At 36.1% G+C, this 26,582-nt stretch overlaps 1 protein-coding gene and 1 long non-coding RNA gene across 2 annotated transcripts in view; both read right to left on the reverse strand.

The window, feature by feature from the left end:
• LOC107699593 (laminin subunit beta-1-like) overlaps positions 1–25,331 on the reverse strand; it is a 47,450-nt gene extending 22,119 nt beyond the window's left edge. Inside the window, exons 1-3 of the mRNA XM_016500902.1 lie at positions 25,247–25,331; positions 16,636–16,711; positions 3,260–3,429 (exon numbers count right to left, since the gene is read on the reverse strand). Of these exons, the coding sequence (XP_016356388.1) occupies positions 3,260–3,429; positions 16,636–16,672 (207 nt within the window). The 5' untranslated portion in view covers positions 16,673–16,711; positions 25,247–25,331. The remainder of the gene's footprint in view (positions 1–3,259; positions 3,430–16,635; positions 16,712–25,246) is intronic.
• On the reverse strand, positions 10,128–13,046 carry LOC107699594 (uncharacterized). The gene is made up of 5 exons (XR_001635469.1): positions 13,022–13,046; positions 12,860–12,904; positions 12,608–12,692; positions 11,407–11,711; positions 10,128–10,951 (listed from the first exon to the last, which is right to left on the reverse strand). It is a non-coding gene; the product is annotated as an uncharacterized LOC107699594 (long non-coding RNA).
• Positions 25,332–26,582: the final 1,251 nt, after the last annotated feature.

The following is a 26,582-nucleotide window of genomic DNA, read 5'->3' on the forward strand; positions in this document are numbered from 1 at the left end:
TAATGTGTTTTTTGAACATTAAAGCATGTCAACATATTCTGTTACACCAAATACACAAAATAATGATCTTTAAAAGAGCATCATATGACCCCTTTAACAGCTCTGTGGATTCACACAATTTAAGTGCGAGGACTGAAATAAGGGATAATAGAGATAAAGAAAGACACTTTCTAATATTTGTGGCATCCCAATCTAGTTGAGGATACATTTTTTGATGCAAGAATATACACATAATGATAAGGATAGTCAAGATGGTTAAGTTTAAACTTATATTTATAAAAATAATGACCTGGATATGTCTAAATAGTTATTTTTACAAAGAAAAGATGCCACAATTAAATTACATTAAGATTTTTTAGGGTTAAGATATTTAAGTTGTTATATTTAAGTTTAGCAAAATATTTTTTTAAACGTGGCCTTGAAATAAAAATATTTCTCATTATGCTAAGTCTATTCATGCAACATTATTATGGGGGTAGGAAAAAAAAGGAAATGAATCAAATAAATATTTCCATTTCAAAAGCCAATTATTTTATTTAGGAAACAACAATTCATTCATCCATCCATCCATCCATCCATTCTTATTCATTCATTCATTCATCCATTCATTCATTCATCCAGACTTATTAATTTTTCATTCATTTATATTCATTCATCCATCCATCCTGATTCATTCATTTCTTCATTCATTCATGCATTCATATTCATATAATGCAGGTCTTTGGCATCAAAAAGTTTGAAAACCCCTGGCCTATAGTATGTTTAGATGGCTGAAAGGTATAAATCTTTTAATGTAAAAAAAGGGTAAAAAATATGGATCAAGAATCACAATTATTACTTTGCTTTTTGATATGAATAATAAATAACAGCACAGTCAATTAAAACTAGCATTTCCATTTGACACTCTTGACAGATACATCACATCACAAACAGAAATGTGGAGAACTCTGCAGACACCCTACTGACAAACAAATTGTCAGACCGCTGACAGGTAACACCTGCGCTGAGGACAAAACGGGTGTTAACTCTCCCTGTCTAGGATGTATGGTGCCTCCAGGCAGTTTGAACAGTTTGTCAATTTTATGCACCCAAAACGCTTTAATGAGAGGAACATACATACAACCTAAAAGAACACCAAACATTTCAAAAAGACATTCATAGAACATTAAACAGTCAATGAAAATACATATGAGGGCAGAAAAGAGTGCTTTATAGACACCTGGAGGAAAAGGGAGGAGTAGTGATTCATGATAAAAGAGGAAAAGCAAACAGAGGTAGATGAATACAAAATCTTTTAAATCACACATGCATCGAACAGAGAAAAGCCTTAGGCCGCAGATTTTGCTTCAGTGAAAGAGGTGTGGCATACTGAGCAACACACGTGTAAGAGAGCAACGTGTACAGTATCTAACAAGTGTGCAAGTGTATATACTGTATGTGTGTGTGTGTGTGTGGGGGGGGGCGGTGTAAGGTTTTGCCTTCATTTTGAGGACCAAAAGTCCCTACAAGGATAGTAAAAAAATTAAATGAAATCACATATATTGTGGCGACCAAACAAACAGTTTTTTAAAGATTTATTTTTGGCGTTTTTGCCTTTTATTGATAGGATAGTAGTGAGACAGGAAGCGAAGTGGGAGAGAGAGGGGGGATGGGATCGGGAGCCGGGACTCGTTCATTCATTCATTCATTCATTCATTCATCCATTCATTCATTCATCCAGACTTATTAATTTTTTCATTCATTTATATTCATTCATCCATCCATCCTGATTCATTCATTTCTTCATTCATTCATGCATTCATATTCATATAATGCAGGTCTTTGGCATCAAAAAGTTTGAAAACCCCTGGCCTATAGTATGTTTAGATGGCTGAAAGGTATAAATCTTTTAATGTAAAAAAAGGGTAAAAAATATGGATCAAGAATCACAATTATTACTTTGCTTTTTGATATGAATAATAAATAACAGCACAGTCAATTAAAACTAGCATTTCCATTTGACACTCTTGACAGATACATCACATCACAAACAGAAATGTGGAGAACTCTGCAGACACCCTACTGACAAACAAATTGTCAGACCGCTGACAGGTAACACCTGCGCTGAGGACAAAACGGGTGTTAACTCTCCCTGTCTAGGATGTATGGTGCCTCCAGGCAGTTTGAACAGTTTGTCAATTTTATGCACCCAAAACGCTTTAATGAGAGGAACATACATACAACCTAAAAGAACACCAAACATTTCAAAAAGACATTCATAGAACATTAAACAGTCAATGAAAATACATATGAGGGCAGAAAAGAGTGCTTTATAGACACCTGGAGGAAAAGGGAGGAGTAGTGATTCATGATAAAAGAGGAAAAGCAAACAGAGGTAGATGAATACAAAATCTTTTAAATCACACATGCATCGAACAGAGAAAAGCCTTAGGCCGCAGATTTTGCTTCAGTGAAAGAGGTGTGGCATACTGAGCAACACACGTGTAAGAGAGCAACGTGTACAGTATCTAACAAGTGTGCAAGTGTATATACTGTATGTGTGTGTGTGTGTGTGGGGGGGGGCGGTGTAAGGTTTTGCCTTCATTTTGAGGACCAAAAGTCCCTACAAGGATAGTAAAAAAATTAAATGAAATCACATATATTGTGGCGACCAAACAAACAGTTTTTTAAAGATTTATTTTTGGCGTTTTTGCCTTTTATTGATAGGATAGTAGTGAGACAGGAAGCGAAGTGGGAGAGAGAGGGGGGATGGGATCGGGAAAGGTCCACAAGCCGGGACTCAAACACAGGACGCCCGAAGCGCAATGGCACTACATGTCAATGCGCTGCCCACGAGGCTATTGGTGCCGACCAAACAAACAGTTTTAATAAAGTTGTGAAGGAACAGTTAGATGAACTAGTAGATGACAGATTTTTGGGTGAACAATCTTTTTAATGAAAGTCCTAACATTGCCAATGGAAAATCCCTGCCATGACAGAAAAACTATGTTTAACTAAAATCAACAACAGTGATATTTTGATGAATGGTAAGTTTTCATGTATGCAAATTTACCTCACATTAAAAAAATAAAAAATAAAATAAAACTTCTAAAGGGCCTGCGTGCATGAGCACATCTATCTCCATATGACAAATAATTTGCGTGACCACAGGGCAAGGCCATACAAACAGGAGCAGAGAGCATGGTTTACACAGCATGAGATCATGTTTCTGTGTCTATATGAAAGAGAAACAACGGTTCAGGAATACTATTGGGTTTACCTGCAAATGACTGACAATGCAGTATTGCTCAGGCCTATCCAGGCCACAGGTGGAGGTGGCGGTCAGGTTAATAGCTCGGCCAATCAGAAGGTTTCCCGTTGCCGGGTAACAGCTGCCTTCCATGCAGCCATGTGGGGTGGAGGGCAGCTCCTGAGCCACAACTGGAAGAACTTGAGAGGACACAGACAGGAAGTGGAGGTCATTAGCTAAATACAATTTGTTTGAATAATAATACATTTTAAATAAATAAATAAATATTTGTGAAAAATATTTGCTGTTATGTGTAATATGGGCTGCATCTCATCATGTATGTTTATTATAGTCAAACTTAAGGTGTTGCACAATTACTTGTGGATAAATGTCCCTTTCTACTTGCTGCAAAGTGACTTCTGATATACACGTTTCCTATGCTTTTTGCAGTGCCTTTTGGACATATTCATATGCATTCCCTACGATTACAAATTTCACTTAAGACGACCAAATATCCTACAAAGTCCACAATCGTGTGACTGGAATGTACCTGTTTCTAAGGGAGTGGTGAATGCAATTGATCCACAGCAAGATAAAGTAAAAACTCATGCATCAGTTCTTCCTGACCCACACCACGCTTTCCTTTCTAGAACACCACACATGACAGCCAAAGATTGGATGGCATTGCTTCTGTTTGATGATCTCATGCAGCTCACGGTCCCACCCAGGCGGCAGAATCAAAGACTGAGGGTTTAGTTTTTCATTGAGTCAGGAAAATAACTGGCTTTGTTCCACATGGTTACTTCTGCAAAGACAGGGCTCAAAATTCACTGCGTTTGCCTTTCAAAATCCACAGTTAATCATAGCGTTATCAGACATTGTCAAATCTAGATGTGTGGGCGGTCTTACATGGATTTCAAACATACATTTTTAACTTTGTGGAACTGTCATTACAGAGGACTAGCACGTAACCGCACCCTCAAATGATACCAGCTCATAATGGTTTAAGATTTGGCATGCATAACCATGCAGGATATATCTCAATGTGTCTGACCTCTTTATCATTGCTTTATCATTACAACAGACAGGTCTCGGTGGTCAGGGGCTGAGTCTTTTGGAAAGGCAATGTCCTGGTCAATCTTTGGGCCCCTCAGTTGAAACATTTTTCACACACCACTCACTCTGAATAATAATGCCATCATCTCAACACAGAATAATGACAGAATGAGCAAATGAAGCGGAAGTCAGATATGAGTGAGAGACTGTTAGAAAAACAAGTGCATTTCTGATGCTGATTTTATAAGAATGTTATGCATTCAGAAAAATCTTAATTACTGTTAGAGGGATACACAATGTTAGATCAGATAATATTGTATATTTCCTCTATTTTTATATTTACAGTAAATTACCATAATTTGCCGTCATCACTCTCTTAACGCTAACCTTTAAAAACACCAATAATTTATTAACACTGATAATATTTTGATGTCTAAATTCTCTTGTAGCATTTAAAATGATCGATTTTAGTTTTTAATGTTGTCATTTTAATTTATATAGACAAAAGAGAGTGGAATTTTAATATCAGCCATTCAGACATAACACAAATATCAATTTTAATATCAGTTTTCAGACATAACACAAAAATAATTATTACTTATTTAGTTTCCGCCAGAAGATTGGTGCATTTATTTGAATACATTAACAGGAATTTATCATTTGACTTTAAAATACAATAATATAAAATACAAATACACAGTATGTGAAGTCATCAAATTAATTTATAAAGTACTTTTGCACAATACACATTGCTTCAAAGCAGCTTTACAGAAAACCATGATGTTATTGTTTATAATATAAATATTAATATCCTCATGGATTATAGTCACATTTAGCAGATTAGAGCTGGTCGATAATATAGTTTACATTTTGTGACGATACAAGCAGGGAGATCATATAGTTTAGATTTTGCAGTGATATAAACAATCACGCTACCGAGATTTGCTGTATTGCTTTATGTGAGTGTACTTTATGTATGCAGGTAAAGTTTAATTTCTCCTTATCCAACCATTCATTTATTGATGGGCGATACTTTAATATATCACTAGGCATATAATCAGTAAATCATAACACTGTTCTTTGGACAAGAGTGCAGATAAGCCTACAAAGTTCATAACAATATGGAAACCTGGCCACTTCTCAGTAAAAAAAAAAAAAAGAAAACAAGCACCATAAATTCCATTTGATTGCGTCAAGGTGCTAAACAGTGTGTGAGGGCATTGAAAGGCTTTCTGCTTAACTCACGTACTGTAAAATTACACATAATGAAGGAATAAATGTCCTGATCTTTGGAATGTGTGTCCGCACACATCCGACTCTCCCTGGGTAAACAGTCATGATATACTGTAGGTAGTTACTCATAACACTGTTCTTTGCACAAGAGTGCAGATAAGCCTACAAAGTTCATAACAATATGGAAACCTGGCCACTTCTCAGTAAAAAAAAAAATGAAAACAAGCACCATAAATTCCATTTGATTGCGTCAAGGTGCTAAACAGTGTGTGAGGGCATTGAAAGGCTTTCTGCTTAACTCACGTACTGTAAAATTACACATAATGAAGGAATAAATGTCCTGATCTTTGGAATGTGTGTCCGCACACATCCGACTCTCCCTGGGTAAACAGTCATGATATACTGTAGGTAGTTACACCTGTACGCTAAACATCTGAAACCAGGACTCAATCAATGCTTATAGTTTTATACAATTTTAATAATAAAAAAAGTTATAAAACGTAAAAAAAATAACAAAACACATAGTATACAATAAATAACACTACACTTTTTTTTAAATACATTTCTCTACAGGTCTAGCATAAGCTCTGGTTGCGCTGCAATATAACAAAGAGTGAAAAATTGAAGGTGGTCTGAATACTTTCCATACCCACTGTAGGTAGTTACACCTGTACGCTAAACATCTGAAACCAGGACTCAATCAGTGCTTATAGGTTTATACAATTTTAATAATAAAAAAAGTTATAAAACGTAAAAAAAATAACAAAACACATAGTATACAATAAATAACACTACACTTTTTTTTAAATACATTTCTCTACAGGTCTAGCATAAGCTCTGGTTGCATACCCAATGGAATTTACAATTACATCTCTCAAGGGAATGTTGACCTCTACGTAGGTGTTTGTGTACGGTTTATTATATTTGTGAGTGTGTAAGCTGGGGATTCCCATAAAAAAACTTTTCAAATACCTTTCGTTCACAATCTTGCTAGTTTTCCAAGTACAGTAGATGGGGGTATTTCAAAGCCAATCTGTTGAGAGTTCAGGTTGCTAATTATAGGATGGGCGTCTGAGGAACTTTCATAAACAGAGTGTTATTTAGTCTATACAGGCCACACACACCAGAAAACACCATTTCTCCACAAAGAGTTTTCTGCCTTATGAGACCTTACACCGATGCATCCTCCATCACAGATTCCCTGAGGCAAAGGATGCATTTAACACTTTTTCTTCATGACTTCTCATGTTCTGACAAGCAAGGGCGAAAACATGACCATAAGTGTGTGTGTTTGGGGTTTGAGTTGTAGGCAAGAATAGGTTTTGACTGTGTTTTGCCATAGTCTGTCATTGAGCCTCCACACATTCTTTTTCTCCTTCAAAGTGTCAAAACAAATGTGGAAAAGACTGATAGAGGGAAAGAGAGATAAATAGGCAACACCTATAGAAAAATGGATGAACATCAGTAAGAAGTGGATTACTCCCTCTTAATGGTTTAATTCACCCAAAAAAATTAAAATTTGGTCATTAATTACTCACCCTCATGTCGTTCCAAACACGTATGACCTTCGTTCATCTTCGGAACACAAATTAAGATATTTTTGAGGAAATCCGAGAGCTTTCTGACCATGCCAGTAACGCAACTGAACCTTCAAGGCCCAGAAAGGTATAAGGACATCGTTAAAATAGTCCATGTGACATCTGTGGTTCAACCTTAATTTTATGAAGCTACGAGAATAGCTTTTGTGCGCAAAGAAAACAAAAATAACCTCTGCTTGCAAGCAAGGCACAGCACATGCGTGTTCTACGACAGAACGCTGGCTACTGCATCAGCAGCACTACACGCATGCATCGTGGTACTCTCATTGTGGAAAAGGATTCTTTAGAACTGAATGTGCACTAGTTCAAGTGGGTGATAAAGGTACCATGGCTCTGTTTGTGGACCTGTTACCTCTAAAGAATTATGTGTTCCCCCTTCGGCTCCCCCTTCTGTGCTGTAATCTCTGGAACCTTGCAGACCAGCACCTGTCATGTCACCTGGCTGGTAATCTTCTTGCCCACGTGTCTGCTGTGCTGTCTGTGTGAAAGGTACAGTAACTTGAGGTTTCCCTGGATACTGAACTTCGAAATCTTGGAGATATGTTGGCGGGCGAACTTAACGTTTAGGCCGTGCACCTTGATATTCTAGAGGTTCTGACATCTTGAGTCCAGTGTAAACACTCATCCGGCTCGAAGGACCAAATGTGGAAAAGGATTCTTTAGAATTGAATGTGCACTAGTTCAAGTGGGTTTGTGTTCGCACTGGTGTGTCGGTAAGGACACCGGAGGCAGGATTCAGTTCCAGATTTTAATAAGTGATTGAGAATTAACAGCAATTGACAGCAATTGACAGCACAGTCAGACAACAGGGCATTTCTTGTTTAGGCACAGGTTGTGGACATTTGTATAGATGTGGTATTGTTTCAATGACTCACGAAATAAATGTCCACCTTATGGAAAATTATCGTTCTTTGTTCAGCCTCAGAACACTTGATGCTCCCTACTCTTCAGTGAGCGATCATTGACTGACGTCACACAATAACAGGCACTCTTATTGGCTGTGACTTCTTATCACTCATGAACGTGTGTCAACTGACACGGAAGAGAAGAAATTGTTGAATAAAGTCTTAATTTTTGTTTTCTTTGCACACAAAAAGTATTCTCGTTGCTTCATAACATTAAGGTTGAACCACAAATGTCCTATTTTAACGATGTCCTTACCACCTTTCTGGGCCTTGAATGTGGTAGTTACATTGCTGTCTATGCAGGGTCATGATGCTCTTGGATTTCATCAAAAATATCTTAATATATTATTTATAGTTATAATAAGTAAATAAATAAACAAATACATTCCAGAATGTCAATTATTATAAACAAGATCACAAACAAGCATCTTTTATGTCGAGGCAGGCATATGGCGGTTTGCCCCGGCATTCTCTAACACCCATAAACTACATAAGCTACCGCAACTCTCTTACTTTACAACACACACGGATACAAGACAAACATCTGGCTGAAGACACAACAACGTCTCCAGTTCCAGAGGCAGATGAGCATCTGCAAAGTGACAACAGTACAGGAATGCCAAGCCAGGAAAATGTCATTCATTAAGAGAAAAATTCCAGGTGTAAAAGTATATCACTCGGGTCTTACAAAATGCCCATCTGTAACTAAGCAATGACATTCCTCAAACATTTAACGACAAGCCACCACATGTGTTGCACTGCATGTAACAAGGAAGCTGAGACCACAGCAGAAGAGACTAATGTGTCTCCAATCAATATGATTATGCTTATGACGACTAGGGATGCATGACATTTCAGTGCCATTTCGTTTTTCTGACCACATTAGTGATTTTATAACTTATAGTTATTGGTCAGTATTGGATATTTATATGTGCTCAATATGAATATCCAATTTTCATACTGTATATTATAATGTTATGATGCCTAAATGAATAAGTGGACTTATGCACTGTAATTCAGGAATAAAAGGTGGGCTACCATAGACAATGCACTGTCAAACCCAGAACTGGAATGTGAAGGAAAATCAGATAGTGAACCTGCAGGTACAGACAAAGCAAGGCAGCTATTGTTGTTTAAAGTCAAACAATCACAATTGAAAACAGGTGCATCTCAATAAATTAGAATGTCATGGAAAAGTTAATTTATTTCAGTAATTCAACTCAAATTGTGAAACTCATGTATTAAATAAATTCAATGCACACAGACTGAAGTAGTTTAAGTCTGATCACAACTACAATTCCTCCATATCCAGATCGAACTGATAATAGTACAATAAAGGGCTTATGAAGGAGTGCATGCACCCTAAAGCTGGCAGACCTATAGATTTTGTCTACATGCAGTTTTTTCCAAAATAGGCCAGAGTTCACAAAGTACACATGCTGTAAGACACATAGAGACATTCCATTACAATAGCTCATGCTCACACACCTTGATCATATTCCTTGTACAATCATTAACACAGTCTCACTGACCTACATCGAGTCAAGAAGAGTACAATGGGCACAGAGCCCACAGCTTCAGATAATGAACTTGTTCTTGTGCCAGAAAAATACTGTAAACCACAAGTCCATGTTATCTCTGATGATTAGCACTTGAATTCCTGGGAAGCCGTGGACAAACTTATTCAGGTGTCCATCTTCCGTTATAAAGTTTTAGTGTACCTTGGGCATAAATGGAATGAAGGAAGCAAATAAATAAACAAACTTCCTCTCATTCAGATTTTTATATTGACCTGTGACATGCCATCCACTTTTTTCCAGTTTTTGAATGAAGTCATGTTTTCATGTTTATTTTACCATGCTATAAATTGTCACACACGTTGAGGTGATAATTGCCATTTTTCTGAAAAAAATTGAGATTATAGATAAACCCCCCCCCCCCCCATTTATAGCATTTCAGCTCATTAGAAATGCATCACACTATTAGTTTGTTATAAAGCTATTTTTCAGAATTCTAAAATGGTATATTAAACCATTAAATTAAAATGACACATCTACACACACTTTCAAATCTAGAAAACTTTAATGTAATATATATTGTGTTCATTACAACAATACATTCCTTGAGTACATTTAAAAAGTACAGCAGTATATATAAACAATTGACCAAAATAATTATATCGAAAAGATAGTCTGTAGTCTGATCAGCTGTTCCTGAATGTGCCCAAAACAAAGCGTAAGCTTAGAGGGGACCGTGCCTTTGCTGTGGCAGTTCCTAAATTGTGGAATGATTTGCCTCTGCCCATTACACAGGCCTCTTCATTATCTTTACTTAAATCGTCTCTTAAACACATCTTTTCTCCTTGGCTTTTGACACCTGATGTTGATATTTGGTTATTTATTTTAGCTTTCTATGCTATCTTAATGTGTTTTAGTTGTATTTTAGGTGTTGTATGAGTTGTATTTTTCTGTACAGCACTTTGGCCACTTCTGTGTTTTTAAAGTGCTTTATAAATAAAGTTTGATTGATTGATTGATAATAAATTAAAATAAAGATCAGCGAAATGCTATAACAGAACTACTTCATTCAATTTGTAGAACATTTCTGTCATACCTGTATTACTGGAAAGTACACTATGAATATTCCATCACTCAATAAAAATGAATCACAATGCAATTTTCTGCACACACAAAGAAGTTACAGAAAAACAACAAAGCACAGAAGTGAATAAAGTGCATTTTCTTTGTTTGTGTCTCAAACTCAAGTTAAACCTGCAAATGGCTAAACCAAACAAAGAAACAGAACATTTCAATTGTCACCATCTTCATCTTCAAGTGGAGGATCACTTTGACTACGACTTGTTGCATTTCCTGCATCTGAGGGCTTGCAATTCAGACACTGTGGTATTTTAAATTTCTTCATCACAGGGTCTGTGAAAGGAAAAATAATTATTCAGTGGTTTTTAATGGTGTTTCAAAATATTATACGTATTATAATTTGCATAGATATGCATTAGAATTTCTTTAACTGTTCTCAGTTTACCTTTCAAAGCTTGGACTAAATCCTCATCAAGCTTGACATGAGCGTCTGTTTTTATGTCGTCACCATCCAATATTCTGTGTTACACTGAACATACGGTTAGAAGAGGCCTAACATCTCTACACCAGAAGTGCTGAATCCAAAGTTAGCATGACACTCAGAGTCCCAACAGCCACTTTATTAGGAAATATGTCAGCCAGAATTAAACGTGAGATTCATTGATATGATTAAAACATACTTACCACTCTCTTCTTTGCTTGTCTTTCTGATCTGATTTCAATTTGCCTATATGTATTATAATTTGCATAGATATGCATTAGAATTTCTTTAACCGTTCTCAGTTTACCTTTCAAAGCTTGGACTAAATCCTCATCAAGTTTGACATGAGCGTCTGTTTTTATGTCGTCACCATCCAATATTCTGTGTTACACTGAACATACGGTTAGAAGAGGCCTAACATCTCTACACCAGAAGTGCTGAATCCAAAGTTAGCATGACACTCAGAGTCCCAACAGCCACTTTATTAGGAAATATGTCAGCCAGAATTAAACGTGAGATTCATTGATATGATTAAAACATACTTACCACTCTCTTCTTTGCTTGTCTTTCTGATCTGATTTCAATTTGCCTTCTATTGCAACAGCAGCTGTTCTGAAAACAACAAATAAAAAAAGGCAGGCAAATGATGATTAGTGATTTGTTTTCTTTTTAACAATGAGAGTATATTACCCACCAGGTACATTGTAATCAAAAGCTTCTCAGCATTAGCAGTTTCAGATGTCTTCTCTCTTAAAAGCATCCCTATTTATATTAATGGTGTACATGCTGTAATGGCACATTATTCTTTCTGTCAATACATTGGACAATTATTTTATAGTTGTTATAAGACAGACAAATGCCACTATGTAGACTTTAAGCAACCATATAGCATATAGCTAGATAACTAGCTAGTAAGTGTTAGTGTGTTACAGCGGTTAACGTTAGCATTCCATGTGTTAACTAACTTTAGCAAATGCACACTAGCACTATCCGCCTAGGAAAAACTCAGAAGTGAGCTTAAAGTTAATTAAAGGGGTCATATGATGCGATTTCAATTTTTCCTTTCTCTTTGGAGTGTTACAAGCTCTTGGTGCATAAAGAAGATCTGTAAAGTTGCAAAGACTAAAGTCTCCTGGATGCAACAAATGCCTCATTTGTAATGGGTTTTATTGGTTTTGTATCGTCGTGCTGGGAGACGGCATCACAGTATGGTAAGCGGTGTAACATTTCTGTCACATGCTTGAGGCATTAAGCCAATCACAACGCACTGGATAGCTGGCCAATCAGAGCACACCTCGCTTTTCAGACCGATAAGCTTTGCAAAAATCGACACGTTTCAGAAGGCGGGGCATAGAGGAGCAACAATAATGTACATTATGTGGAAAATAATGTGTTTTTTTTTTACCTTAAACCGCATAAACACATTGCATTACACCAAATACACAAAATAATGTTCTTTTTAGCAACATCATATGACCCCTTTAAACAAATGGCTAGTAAAAACTTACCACCAAGGAGGAGTGTTTCTGCGGGCAATATCTTCATCTGTCACCTAATAGGTTGTTCACGGGACGCATGAGCTGACCTGGTTTTCTAGTCAAGAAAATGAAATAAAGCGAAACTGGGATGATTTCTGCTAAAAACATGTTACCATCATGATTGGACCATTACCTGCAAAGTCGATTTGAAAAGCTTGGCTCTGATTGGTCAAATTGAATGTAACTACTGCGCTTAAAAAAAAGACAACTAACAGAACTTACCAAGAGTCACAAAACACTGAGGTTCCAAATCTACACACATAGACACTGGGAAAAATTAAGATGTAACAATGAATGTTCTATTTACTTTAACAGTTCAACCAGTGAACAGTTAAAAAAAAAAAAAAAAAAAGGAAATTCTAAATTCTGTAATCAAGTACTCACCCTCATGTTGTTCCAAATCCTTTAAGACTTTCCTTCATCTTCAAAACAAAAACGGAGATATTTTAATGATGTATGTCCCTCCACTGAAAGTCACCAAAAATGTTCACGTTTTCAAAAAGTTAATCGCAGACAAAAACATCGCAGAAGTAATCCATATGAATCGAGTGGTTTCTTCCAAGTCCTCTGAAGAGACACAATCGCTCTATATGACTTAACAGTTTTAATTTAGACTTTTATTCACATCCATCGACGCACATACACACGCACATCAGAACTGGTAAACGGAAGCTCAGACGTGCTTGTACACGCCTGAGCTTCCACAAAACGCCTAGTATTCTTTTACAAGTACAAGCAAATAAAACCAAACAACTTATTGATTTTAAGTATGCTTATTACTAAGGCATAGTTGACAAAATTATATTTATAATACATTATGAGTTGGTACAATGTAAGAATGCATTTGCACATTTTATAGACCTAGCTATAATGTATTTGTGTGAGTGAATTAATATACTTTATAGAATACATTAATATGGTAAAAATGTTTTTCAAGATATCTTCCTTTTGAAAAGTAGGCTGAAGCACATGTTCATTACATAAATATTTAAAATATATTGCAGAAGGTCTACATATGGTTATAAATAAGATACATATACTTTAAAGCTGTATCATTTTATTATGTTCTTAAACAAAGTAAACAAAATATACTTTAAGAAAAAGTATGTTTTCTGTAAATACACTAAAATTTCACAAAAAGTATACTTGTGTTAACATATATCTTAAAAGCGTAACTAAGCATATATTTAAACCAACATACTTCTAGTATACTAAAATACATAAAACAATATATTAAAATGCAATTTAATAAATTTTGAATGCACTTCAAGTAAACATGTTAGGAGTAAAATTGTTCTATAAATATACTATATGAATTTCAAGTACATTTTTAATACATTTAAGAGTGCTTCACCTGGGACATAGAATCCCTATTGTAACAGTCGCAAAGTTTGTTCGTTCAGCACCTACTCAGACAGAATGAAATTTTGGACGCAGCTTAAAACTTAATTTTGGGTCACCTAAGGCTTAAAAGCGTAACTAAGCATATATTTATACCAACATACTTCTAGTATACTAAAATACATAAAACAATATATTAAAATGTAATTTAATAATTTTTTAATGCACTTCAAGTAAACATGTTAGGAGTAAAATTGTTCTATAAATATACTATATGAATTTCAAGTACATTTTTAATACATTTAAGAGTGCTTCACCTGGGACATAGAATCCCTATTGTAACAGTCGCAAAGTTTGTTCGTTCAGCACCTACTCAGACAGAATGAAATTTTGGACGCAGCTTAAAACTTAATTTTGGGTCACCTAAGGCACAGCCACAACATATACTGGAGTGCTACCCACATGACTATTGCTCCAACTACAGCTGCATCATTTTACTGTTCAGAACAGCCTTACATTGGGAGCGGACCTACAGTATGATGTCTAAACATGCCGTCTGGGTAGGCAACTCACTGGGGTTTGGAACAGAGCCAATGTTGCAGTGTTTTTCCATTCATTCCAATCCAAGTCATTTAATCTTTTAAGTGAAGTACTTTCAACAGGGAATATACATTTAGTTATGTAGCTAAATGACTGAGCATATAAATAATAAATGCACTGATAACTGCGCTGTGCTACAATGAGAATAATGGGCCAAACTGAGCGTGTTGATCCCCCTCTCCCTCACATGTCAAAACTAATGGCCGTCCTCAGCACTGCACTCATTCCATTCTCAGTCAAGCACCCCGCTAATGAAATCCTGCTCTCCACTCTTAATCTCCACTTCTCTACATCTTGTTCAGTTTTCGCTCTTTCATTTGATTCAATACATATAGCACAGAGTGAAATTGACTGGATTTTAAATGTGCATCCTCTGCAGGAGCACCGGGTCTACATGTCAGGTGCATGTGTTAAAACTGTTAGCCCATCAAATTAGAGCTATCATGATTAAGAAAAAGCATTCAAACAACTCACTTAACTAATAAAACATTTATTACCTGCTTTCCACCGGTGCAATCAATGTGCAGCAGGCAAACAGCACTGAATGTATAATCAGTCTAATTACATGTGTCTAATTATATATGATTCGTATTAACCTAAAAGTAAATGTGTTTACACCAAATTAATGGCAATAACTAATTATTAATTATAGCGCATAGTTAATTATAGCACAGAATCATTTCAGTACATTTAGCACTGAATAGCAGAAGGTTTATAAATGCTTTTTCAGCATTTTTACACAAAAGTTTTTGTGTTTAAAAATGTGAGATGAAGGGCAGTGGAATTAAAACCCAAGGTCTAGAGATGCCTTTAAAAGTTGAACTACTTTTAACTTGCGGGTCGCATTTTTAGAACACTGTGTCATTCGTGAGCAGCTGCAAAAGATGCAAGACGCAAGCACAATAGTCAAACATGTCTTTCTAGTGCATATTTATATAGAAAAACAATACAGAATGTGTTTTTGTCTTTAAAATGAGAAGCAGGGCAGTGAAATAAACCAAATATATTTTTAGAATGTGCCACGCAAGACTCTGCAAAAGATGCGAGCACAGGCAAAAACATCCACCTAGCAGGTGTTTACATAAAAAAGCAATTTAAAAAGAGATGCAGGGGAGTACAATGAAAAAGTAACATCTAGGGACACATTAAATTATTAACTTACGCAACTTTTTAAAACTTGGCATTGTGTGTTTTAGAACGTTGTGTCATTTGAGGCAATGCAAAAGATGCGAGACAAGGTCTAGAGACAAGTTTTTTAAAAGTTGAACTTCTTTTAACTTGAGCAGTTAAATGGTGTGTAATGCACAAGACGCTGCAAAAATCGTGAGTACAACATTCAAACACAACTCTCTATCATGTAGCAGTGCAATGCATTGAAAAAAACGCAAAAGCCTAGAGACGTGCTTATTTTAACTTGAGTGGCACATTTTTAGAGCAGCAAGTCATGCAAGACTGCCTAGCGCATGCTTACATTGAAAAAACAATGGAAAAGCAGTGCATGTTTAGGGTGGTCGCTCCAGAGATTTGTGATCTCTCAGTGTTGTGCAAACATCGACAGAACTTTTCCTTGCCTTGTTTAGCAGAGTTCGCCACAGGTGTTTAGTTTCCTCTCCATAATGCATATACCTTTCATTATAAAACACAAAAGGACACAGGGACAAGCAAACACAATGCCTCTGATTACTTCTCTTCAGAGAGAGAAAGGGCAGGCACTGATGCTAAAGAAGAGAGAGGGGTAACAGGATGGTCATGTCACGTTTGCTTAAGTCTAGATTGTTTTGTGTTGAAAAGGGCTCTCGTGGAAGCTACTATGAAAGACCTCCCAGTTGGGGGGGCTGGTGGGGGACTGTGCATTTGAACTTCACTTTGTTTAAGAAGCTTATCCCCGCTCACCTCACTGGAGAGTCAAACTTTGATAATCACATGGGATCATCTGTGTTGTCATCAGTCATTTTATGATCCCACCTTAAGCTTTTTATCTGACATCTGGAAGGTAAAGACATGACCACCATACTCTAGTATATGCAGAAATCTGTTAAATTTACCATGCAACTTACCCAGAAGGAGAACAGTGAAATATCTGGCCATCACCATGGGCTATCAAACAATCATGGGCAGCTAATTTCCAGGAGCCTGAAAGTATGAAAAATAAGAAAAGGTAAAAGATCAAATTGGCTCAGCTGACTACCAAAATGTAGTATCAGGTAAAGCTATTCGTACAGATTAAAAAAAAAAAAAAAGTTTAATGTCTCTTTAAAATGCATTTTACATTATTCAAACAGCATCTGACTGTGAAAAATGCATTCTTAGAATTAAAATATAGCAATATGGTAAGTTTATTATAGAGGCTTCCCCTTGCAAAGCTTTTGAAATTCAAAGGTTCTCATTTTCACAACATTCAATTGTTCACTATACAAAAACAATTGTGAATATTGTTTAAAATGTTCATTAATGGTTCCATATTGTGTACTAAATTTAACTATTTGTTTACATTAACTACACAATCAATGGAAAAAACAGCACTTACTCAGAATTTAAGGTAAGTGCAGCAATTTAATTAAGAATTAATTATTAACATTAATAATCAATATTCAAATTATTGTTAATATTTTAAAGCAAGTTAATTAAAATGCTATAAAAACACACTCAAGATGCAATTTTGTATTGTTCTTTCATGTTCATTTTCCCTCAATAACTACAGTTTTTATGAAATAAAATACAAACTTCTGGAATTACAAGGAATTGTTAATTAAATGTACTTATATTGACACTCCCAGTTTCTACACACACACATTTATGTTACTACAATATAATATCTTTATCTCAGATATAATTATATATCTGTATTTCTGAATCTCAGGGGTACAAGCTGTTCACTTTGTGATGCTGTACTGACTGAGGCTAAGAGCACACACCTGTCAAATATAGTAAATGAAAATAAATAAATAAACATTATCTAATAAAATTAATTAAATCAGCACACAAGTTATCATACATTACTTAAAAAAATATATATATTTCAACAAATTAATATTGAACATTTAAGGCGAGGTAAACATGAGGAGGTGAGTGTGAAGCCAGCTTTTGTCTGGTGGGACCATGAGTGTGATCTGAAGAGAGGAGCCCCGGGCCCCTGGCTGCAGGCTCTTCAGTGTGTGGGTGAGAGGAGTGACAGGTCAGCTCCACCACCACACAATACAGCGGTCTCCGTTTCCCACACAGCTTCCACTCCATATTTCACTGCTACGGAATCCTCTCACACTCACTCAACTACTATACTGAACAAATTGTTTCACTGATACTATATCAGCAAATACCACAAATACATTCAACCAAAAAAGAAATTGAATACTAACAGATATAATATAACCACACAAGTAATTTACCGTTTTGTTTTAGTAAAAAAAACAATGTACACATTTTTGATTATGAAACAATGTGAAAACATTTAAACTGCTTAAATATTGTTAAATAAAATAATTTATTGTCACATGGGACATTAAATGAAAAATCAAAGTACTTAAAATCAAATCTAGACCATCATAGCACACTAAGGTATGATGCCTCTCAGATAAAGAGCACAACATGATGACACTGTCAAATCAAAGAGGAAGGACAAAAGACACAGATAAAGTGAATAATAGGGTGAAGACAGTATTTACAGACCCCAAAACTGGCTGGCAAGGCAACAGACCTGACCTGCACATGACCTGCATCTGTACAGACCAACCAAAGCACAGTCTCTGATTCTTTACCTAAATCCTTATATGTAAAATACAAGAAACATACAGTACTCACGCAAACTCATAAGTTCATAATTATCCTCTGGAAAGGGATTTCTCAGAAAAGCTCCCTTGGAGGGACAAAAAGAGAGAGACTGGTTGTGTGTGTGTGTGTGTGTGTGTGTGTGTGTGTGTGTGAGTGTGTGTGTGTGAGAGAGAGAGAGAGAGAGAGAGATTCTGGTGTGTAAAAAAGTGTGAGTGTGTAAAGTTAAGCATGCAAAAAAAAAAAAAAAACCTTTATAGACACAACTGGCCTTTCCGGACAAAAACAGAAGGACCTGCTTTAGCCAATCAGAGTGGACGGAAAATAGTTCCCCCGCCTTCAGCGCAGCAATGTGGTGAATGGGGAGCGATTCTTATTCAAATGCAGCTGTCACTCTGAAAGCCACTGTGTGAAAGCGGGAGCCAGTCTCCAGGCTGACGGAATGCACTGAACCATTCTTTAAGGGGGCATTGAGCTGGTTAAGGGGTACAGAGGGGAGGGCAGTGACGCTTTGGCTTTCTCTGACCACACACACCCTCTTCCCTTCCAATACATCTCACAATCTGAACAGAAGGAAAAACTTAAAAGAGATGCTGAGCTGAACTGAAGACTTTGGTGAAAGGAAACATAAAAACACCATATTTCCCTGGAGGAGTTATGTATTTCTTAAAATTTAGTTAATATTTTGATGCATCCATTCCATGCCCACCATGATGAACATTCCTGAAAACCATAAGCATTTTTATTATCACCAATAGCATTAGTTATTTACTGAACATACCTAAGATTGAAGTGCACATTCAGGACTCAACAATAATTATTTGTTCTGTTAGCCCACCTGGACCAAAAATATATTAAAATAAACAACAACAAAAAATGCAATCAATCAATAAACCTTTATTTATTTAATATAAACCTCAAAACTTTACCTGTCAGTCAGCTAGATAGCGTTATCTTGTTAACATTTAAATCAGAGTTTAAACAGTGTTCAATATGTTTACGTTAGAACACAGATGAAATATTACAGAGATCAATATTAATGTATAACATATCAAAACACTCCTTACACACTAAATAAAGATACTAAACTGACGTTGGTATTCAGTGTTCAATAGGCATCTACTACAGGTATATGAGCATGCCTGCTGTATGTATATAATCGCTTGGTGTAAGAAAGATATTGAATTTAATTTTAATGCAGGACTGCAGGCTCTGGCTCCTGTGCTTGGTTTAAAAACCATCTATCACCAAGGTTAATCTCTAACCAGACAACCCGAGTGCTCTCAACAAGTGAGCTCACTCCCTCTGGCTTTTCCGGAGTAAGACCAAACAGTAACCAACTGTAAACTTAAAACCTCTGCTTACCTTCAGTCACAGAGCTACTGCACTTCCTAATACTTCCCTTTTCTATTAAACACAATCAAAAACACATTTAAGTTAATCAAAATTCATTCAATTAATTAGTTAATAAATTGGTTGATTATGCTAATCTAATGTCATTACGCTGATAAATCAAACGATCACCAAATGTAACATTTCCTTGCCTAAATTACTTTAGTTATTTGGTGAGTTATTATAATTAGTTATTTGGTGATCGTACAGGCAGTCAGGAAAACTGAGACTTTATTGTTGCTTAAACTCATGACATTTTTTCATATAAACGTAACGCAAAAGCTGCTTTCTCATACAACAAAAAGGCATGTGAAAGTTTAGTAACTTTGCCTGGTGTATGACCTGAAAAAGGTTGCAGATCCCTGATTTAAGAACAATCACCAATCAGTCTCCCTGACAGGGTTTGATGCTTGATATTATCGCATCAATCACGTCAGTGTTGGCTGAGCATAAGAGGGAATCATTGGAAGTCTGTGAAAAATATCTAAGAAGTGCTATAAAAGAAGCAGCTTTTCATGACTTTTCAATTTTTGGGTGAACTATCCCTTTAAGAATGTGCGTGTTTTTTATGTTCATGTTAATTAATAAATCATGAAAAATAATTTATAGATCATTAAATGACAATATATTATGAAAATTCCAGAAAACTGATATCCCTAATGCACACAAATCCGTGCCTTCATGTAACAGTATAGCAGTACGTTTCTTTAATTTGGTGCGTGCAGGATGAGGAGAATCCTGAGGCCTCAGGGTCCCGAGGAAACACAGTATATGCATGATCAAAGAACCAATTACATGCTACAGAATTCCTCATGTTGCACTTGATGATCACTTTTGAACTTCCACAGAATGAAAGACTGAGAAGAAGACCAGGTCTTCCTGAGAGGGTCATTCCAGGAGGTTCAGTAGAGTGACGAGTGATGTTCCGGAACTGTACAATTCCCTGCATTCCTCTTAGAATGCCGGATAGAGATACATTACTTCCCACACTGAGGTAAACTAGGGCAATTGATACCAATACCAGGAGAATTCCACCATTCTCAATATTAAAATTTCAAGTAATTTTTAAATTAAGTAAACATTTAAACAAATAAATTGTAATTTATTAATATTTAATTATTTGTAATTGCACTTAACCCTATAAATCCTACTGTATCCTATTTAATATGTGAATGTCTATTGCCTCTAAATTATAAACATGATCAAAACTTTGTTGTACACCGTACTTCTACATGCTATCTGTCATCTGATTGATATTTTATATTTTTTTAGCAAGTAAAAGACCTTCTAGTATAATTCTAAAAACGTCTTTCTGCTGCTAAATATTTTAAATATAAATTATTATAAATTATTTTAAATATGTAAGAATATATTTTACATTGTTAGTAATATTTCAAGATAAACTCTTACTGGACTGAAGTATGTTAGGTTTACTTGATTATCCATACATCATTTTTTTTTTTTTTTTTAGAAAAATCCTTTTAAAATGTGAGTATCAAACATGATACATCAGGCTTGTGAGAAAGTTCAAGGAAGGAACTCTCAACCATCATTGTATTGCATTAAATTATATGTTTTGCCCCCCCATAATTAAAATTTTAAATATCGTCTTACTAATCCATATTATTGGGAGATATAGAGTGCTGCTGATATTTATATGCATTTATATAGTTGTCTGCTATTCTATAGTCTGCTATTCTTTTATAAAGATTTTATTGATTTATATTACAAGCAATCAGAATTGCTTACTTTTTATCATTTAAATATCAGCAACTGCACCAAACTGCATATTTTTTCTTCTTTCTTTCTCAATTTTCTCAATCTGCATATTTTTTCTGAATTAGTGTGTGCTTGAGTGTAAATATACTATACCATACTGTATAGGCCATAAAAGCCTGATTGTCAAATATGATACTCAACAAAAAAATTTTTTTTTAAATTTTTTTTAATATTTGAAGTGCTCAGTGAACTGATTTCTCTGACTATATTGCATATGTCAGGCTACACAAGGTTGCTTTATAGGGTTAAGTATGTTCATGTTTGGTTTTAGAGAGCCTAGTAGAGCAACAGAGGTTAGTGAATGGAGTCAAAATGATGGTATTTTTGTATTTTAGTATTGACATGTTACCAAATGTTACCAAATACATGTACTTTAATCTTCACTACAACATGCTATGCAAAATATGGCACTGACTGCACATTAATATTATATTCCCTATGACTGTAATGGCATTGTGGCTCATAGCAATTCACTAAATAAAAACATTTAAGTACACCAGCAAGAAATCACACAGGCTTTAGGTACTGTGTATATTTGTCAATTCTTTCTGCCAATTCAGCTTTATATGCATGCAGAACTTCAAATTCCATAATCATTTCATCATGTCTGACAGTAAAGAATACCTCAGCTGACTGATGAGACTGCTCATGTGCGGCTTCAAAAACCTTGAAAATCCTAACAATCACAGGACTGACATTTTAAATAAGGCTCTAGAGAGAATGAGTGGCCAGCAGAGCTATCATGAGAGACAGATACGCAGAATATGTTTTGACAGCTTTTCCTACAGCTGTGAGTAATTACTGCAGAGGCTTCAGACGTAATCTAGCATTTCCAAAACATGGGTTTAAACTAATCTCAAGAGTATCTGTTTGGGAGGGAAGATTTGCAGGTGGGCACTGCTATTAGGTCAACTAGGTCTATAAAACCTGGAAAAAGCTATCCATTAACATTCACATTCATGTTAGGGTTGGTTGCTCAACTGATGTAGTTACCAACATCTATTAGCTAGCAAGGCCTGAAGAACCTGAAGCCCTCTTAGAGGTTTAGGACTCCTGGAAGTCTTTAAACTTCACTGTCACTCACAGCAATGAAGCTAGAGGTCAACAGAGAGCTGATTAAAACTATACTCAAAAAAGGGTCCATTTCCCATGCTTTATGACTCTAGCTGTGCATCAATTTGCCTTGTGTCTGACTGTCAGCTTACACCCCTTAAGAGTCATTAAAACATGTATGTTTAAATAGATTATGGCATTAATTCAACAAACTATATGTCTGTCCAAACAATTCTGTAATCGGCTTCAGAGCATGCATGCACATTTGACAACTCTGACAAAAGAAATGTGAAACACTTCTACAGAGCTGCAACAGAGGAAAAACATTTAGACCTTCGGGAATGTAGGAGAGTGTAAAAAATCAGATTTTACTAATTCAGACCAAACCACTTCAAGGTCAATGCCATGCTGATGTGACTGGACAAAACAACGGTGTCAGTCTCAATGGTTTCTAAACATTTAGAATGAAAAAGAATCACATTCTTGACATCATGTGACATCACACTCATTAACTCCAATTATACTGTGGACTTCACAAGCAAATGACAGCTGTCACAGTGATGAGCACATTGTGTGAAAAGACTGAATACACTAGGAAAGTTAAAGGGGTAGTTCAATCAAAATGAAAATGCTGTCATCAATTCTAAACCTGTATGAGCTTCATTATTTTGCAGAGTACAAAAGAAGATATTTTGATAAATTGTGGTGACCAAACTGTTTTGGTACCCACTACCCACTGACTTCCAATGTAAAGACAACAAACACAGAGTCATTTCTCAAAACATCTTCTTTTATGTTCAACAAAAGAAAGAAAACACATGTTTGGAAATGACATATGGATGAGCAAATTATGACAGTGTTTAAGCTATCCCTTGGGAATTGTTTTGGAACATGGAAGGTCTCTGAAGGTGAAAGCTGAAGAATACTCACTTTTCCCAGTAGTGCAAGGAAGGACAGAATTCAATTTACAGTTTAACCCTAATGATCTGTTTGGTGTTTGATAGACTCCAATGCCCATTTAATATAATCAAAAAGTTAACATACTCTGATACTTCAAGATTTTTTTTTTTATAATCTAATGACAACCAATAAGAAAACAAAATTCATTTCTTAAATGCATCAGCTATGCAAAATGTTGCATTACTTATCTTTGGGGTCTCAGAGAGCCCAGATATATTACATTATTAAAGGGGTCATATGATGCGATTTAATTTTTCCTTTCTTTTTGGAGTGTTACAAGCTCTTGGTGCATAAAGAAGATCTATTCCACCGCCTCAGCTCACTCTAGCCCGGCCTCAGCTCACTCTAAGCCGGGGCTTCCGCTCACGCTAGCCCGCTGTGTTTTTCGTTGTGAAAGCGAAACTACTTTGTTTGGTCTTCCAAAAGAGGACACGACTACAAATCAGTGGTTAAGTTGTATTTACAACACTGTTCCAGAACAGTTTAACCCAAATATCCAGATGTGTGCAGCACATTTTATGGAGGACTGTTTACTGATCCTGGGAGAGTAACGTTAGACTAAAATGCCGGCAGTTCTGACTCACGTAAGTACGTTTTCATTTAAAGAATTTGCCACTGATGATTCAAACGCGAGTTTTGGGCAGTAGAGTAGCACTTGTTGTTTGTCATTTCTCTGATCACAAATGCAGACAGGGTTTTATGTTTACGCGCGCGATGCAATGCAACTAAACGCGTGTCTCGTCGCTCCGGCCGGGACATGGCATCAACAGTATGGTGAGGGGAGTAACATTTCCGTCTCACGCTTGAGGTATTCGGCCAATCACAACGCACTGGATAGCTGGCCAATCACAGCACACCTCGCTTTTTCAGACCGATGAGCTTTGTAAAAAATCGACGCGTTTCAGAAAGGCGGGGCATAGAGGAGAAACAATAATGTACAGTATGTGGAAAATAATGTTTTTTTTTTTACTTTAAACCGCATAAACACATTTCATTACACCAAATACACAAAATAATGTTCTTTTTAGCAACATCATATGACCCCTTTAAATGCCTTATAGTCAGTAGCCTATATTGTAATTTATGGCTGTAGCTGATGTACAAACTGAGCTTTGTCATTCATGTAGTAGTTAAACCCCGTCAATTTAATATTTTATGTTCTTTCATTATTTTTCTGCAACGTGTTTTAGAAAATGTCATCAGAACATCAAGGTCTGGTCTTTTTTTCCTTTTCATCATGCCACTGTAATGAAACTGATTTTGATGGCAGATCTCCATCTACAGTCTCACATGACCAATGATTTGCCTCTCTTTCTCTGTCTGAGCATGCTTTTCCGTTTCAATCCTAGGAGAAATCGTTTTCATAAGTTTGTGCACTTCAGACATAAAGAGAGATGAAAAACGCTTCGACCCTTATTGTCTTCCACAAAAACGAATCAATCGTATTGGTATAGTAAACACATAAACGTTACATAAATAAGTTCCATCTCTCACACGACATGAAACAAGTGTATTAGTAAAACCAAAGAAACAACGGAAAATGTGCAGCATTGCACTTGAAATGAGAAGTTCATATAAACGTGGCTGCCCAGTTTATATGTGTCGCTACATACTAAGAGTTTGCAAACCGTTAATCTTTTAAAAATAAGATTAAAACCTGTAAATGTGCATGTAAATGAATAAAAGTACACAGTTAGGCAGCAGAGATGTAACTCTTACCTGTGGATTGACTCTCATAAGCAGCAGCAGCGCTTCTCTCGCGAGCTGCGCGACGCGTTCACCTGTTCACATGCACAGCTCACTTCTGAAGGAGGAGTCCACGCGGTTTTTCCTCGCACTGTATTATAAACAGGTGACTGTGTTTGTATGACAACGTCGTGGCTTGTGTTTTACAGCCTCAAATGACACGTTTAATGTAGCCTATACGCCTGTTTGAAACTTGAGAGTAGCGTATGGTGATCTTGTGAAATGAGGCAGTCTCCTCGTTTGTTTCGTAGTCAACTTTGCTTTAACTTTCTAGTTAAATGTAATATTTAAGCGTCTTCCAGGTTTAAGGCTTATTACTTGAACTAATAATCAACAAGACATTGTGTTACAACCAAACGGCACCGAAGTCTTGTCCAGTTTGTGCCACTGATCTATCTATCTATCTATCTATATATATATATATATATATATATATATATACACATACACTAAACATATTGTTAACAAATCTGTCTAAATCTGTGTTCGTGAGCACTTCTCCTTTGCCGAGATAATCCATCCACCTCACAGGTGTGGGTGTGGCATATAAAGATGCTGATTAGACAGCATGATTATTGCACAGGTGTGCCTTAGGCTGGCCACAATAAAAGGCCACTCTAAAATGTGCAGTTTTATCACACAGCACAATGCCACAGATGTCGCAAGTTTTCAGGGAGCGTGCAATTGGCATGCTGACTGCAGGAATGTCCACCAGAGCTGTTGCCCGTGAATTGAATGTTCATTTCTCTACCATAAGCCGTCTCCAAAGGTGTTTGACAAATGGGGGCAAAAACAAAAGTGTTGCGTTTATAATTTTGTTCAGTGTATATATATATATATATATCTATTAAAGATCAGTGGTTTGTGCTGTGTTTTTTTTTCTTCCAATCAGCTTGGTCGCGGGTCCTTAAAAAAGTCTTAAAATGTCTTAAATAAAGTTTTCCTAATTATTATTATTATTATTATTCAGGTTTATTTGACAGGGACAATGCACATCAATAATACATAAATGTACAATGCGTCAAAATTAGCCAGAAGGCTATTTTACATCTGCAGTCCCTGGACTTAAGGCCTTAAAAAGTATTAAATTATTTTAAATTCAAGATCACTGTTCACTATGCTCGAAACATAGGGGTTATATGAATGTATCTCTGAGGGGAACTGATTGTCTTCAGAAAGGTTTAATGGCTTTTTCTTTTTCTCTTACCCCCTCCATGTTCATAAGGCAGCGCTGCACTGCACTTGGTAACCAAGGAAACGATATATTGCTGCTGTCCCATGAGCGCCACCTGCTGTCAGAGAGTGAATT

The sequence above is a fragment of the Sinocyclocheilus anshuiensis genome, unplaced genomic scaffold (genome assembly GCF_001515605.1).
Source record: "Sinocyclocheilus anshuiensis isolate Anshui unplaced genomic scaffold, SAMN03320099.WGS_v1.1 scaffold879, whole genome shotgun sequence".
Taxonomy (NCBI): domain Eukaryota; kingdom Metazoa; phylum Chordata; class Actinopteri; order Cypriniformes; family Cyprinidae; genus Sinocyclocheilus; species Sinocyclocheilus anshuiensis.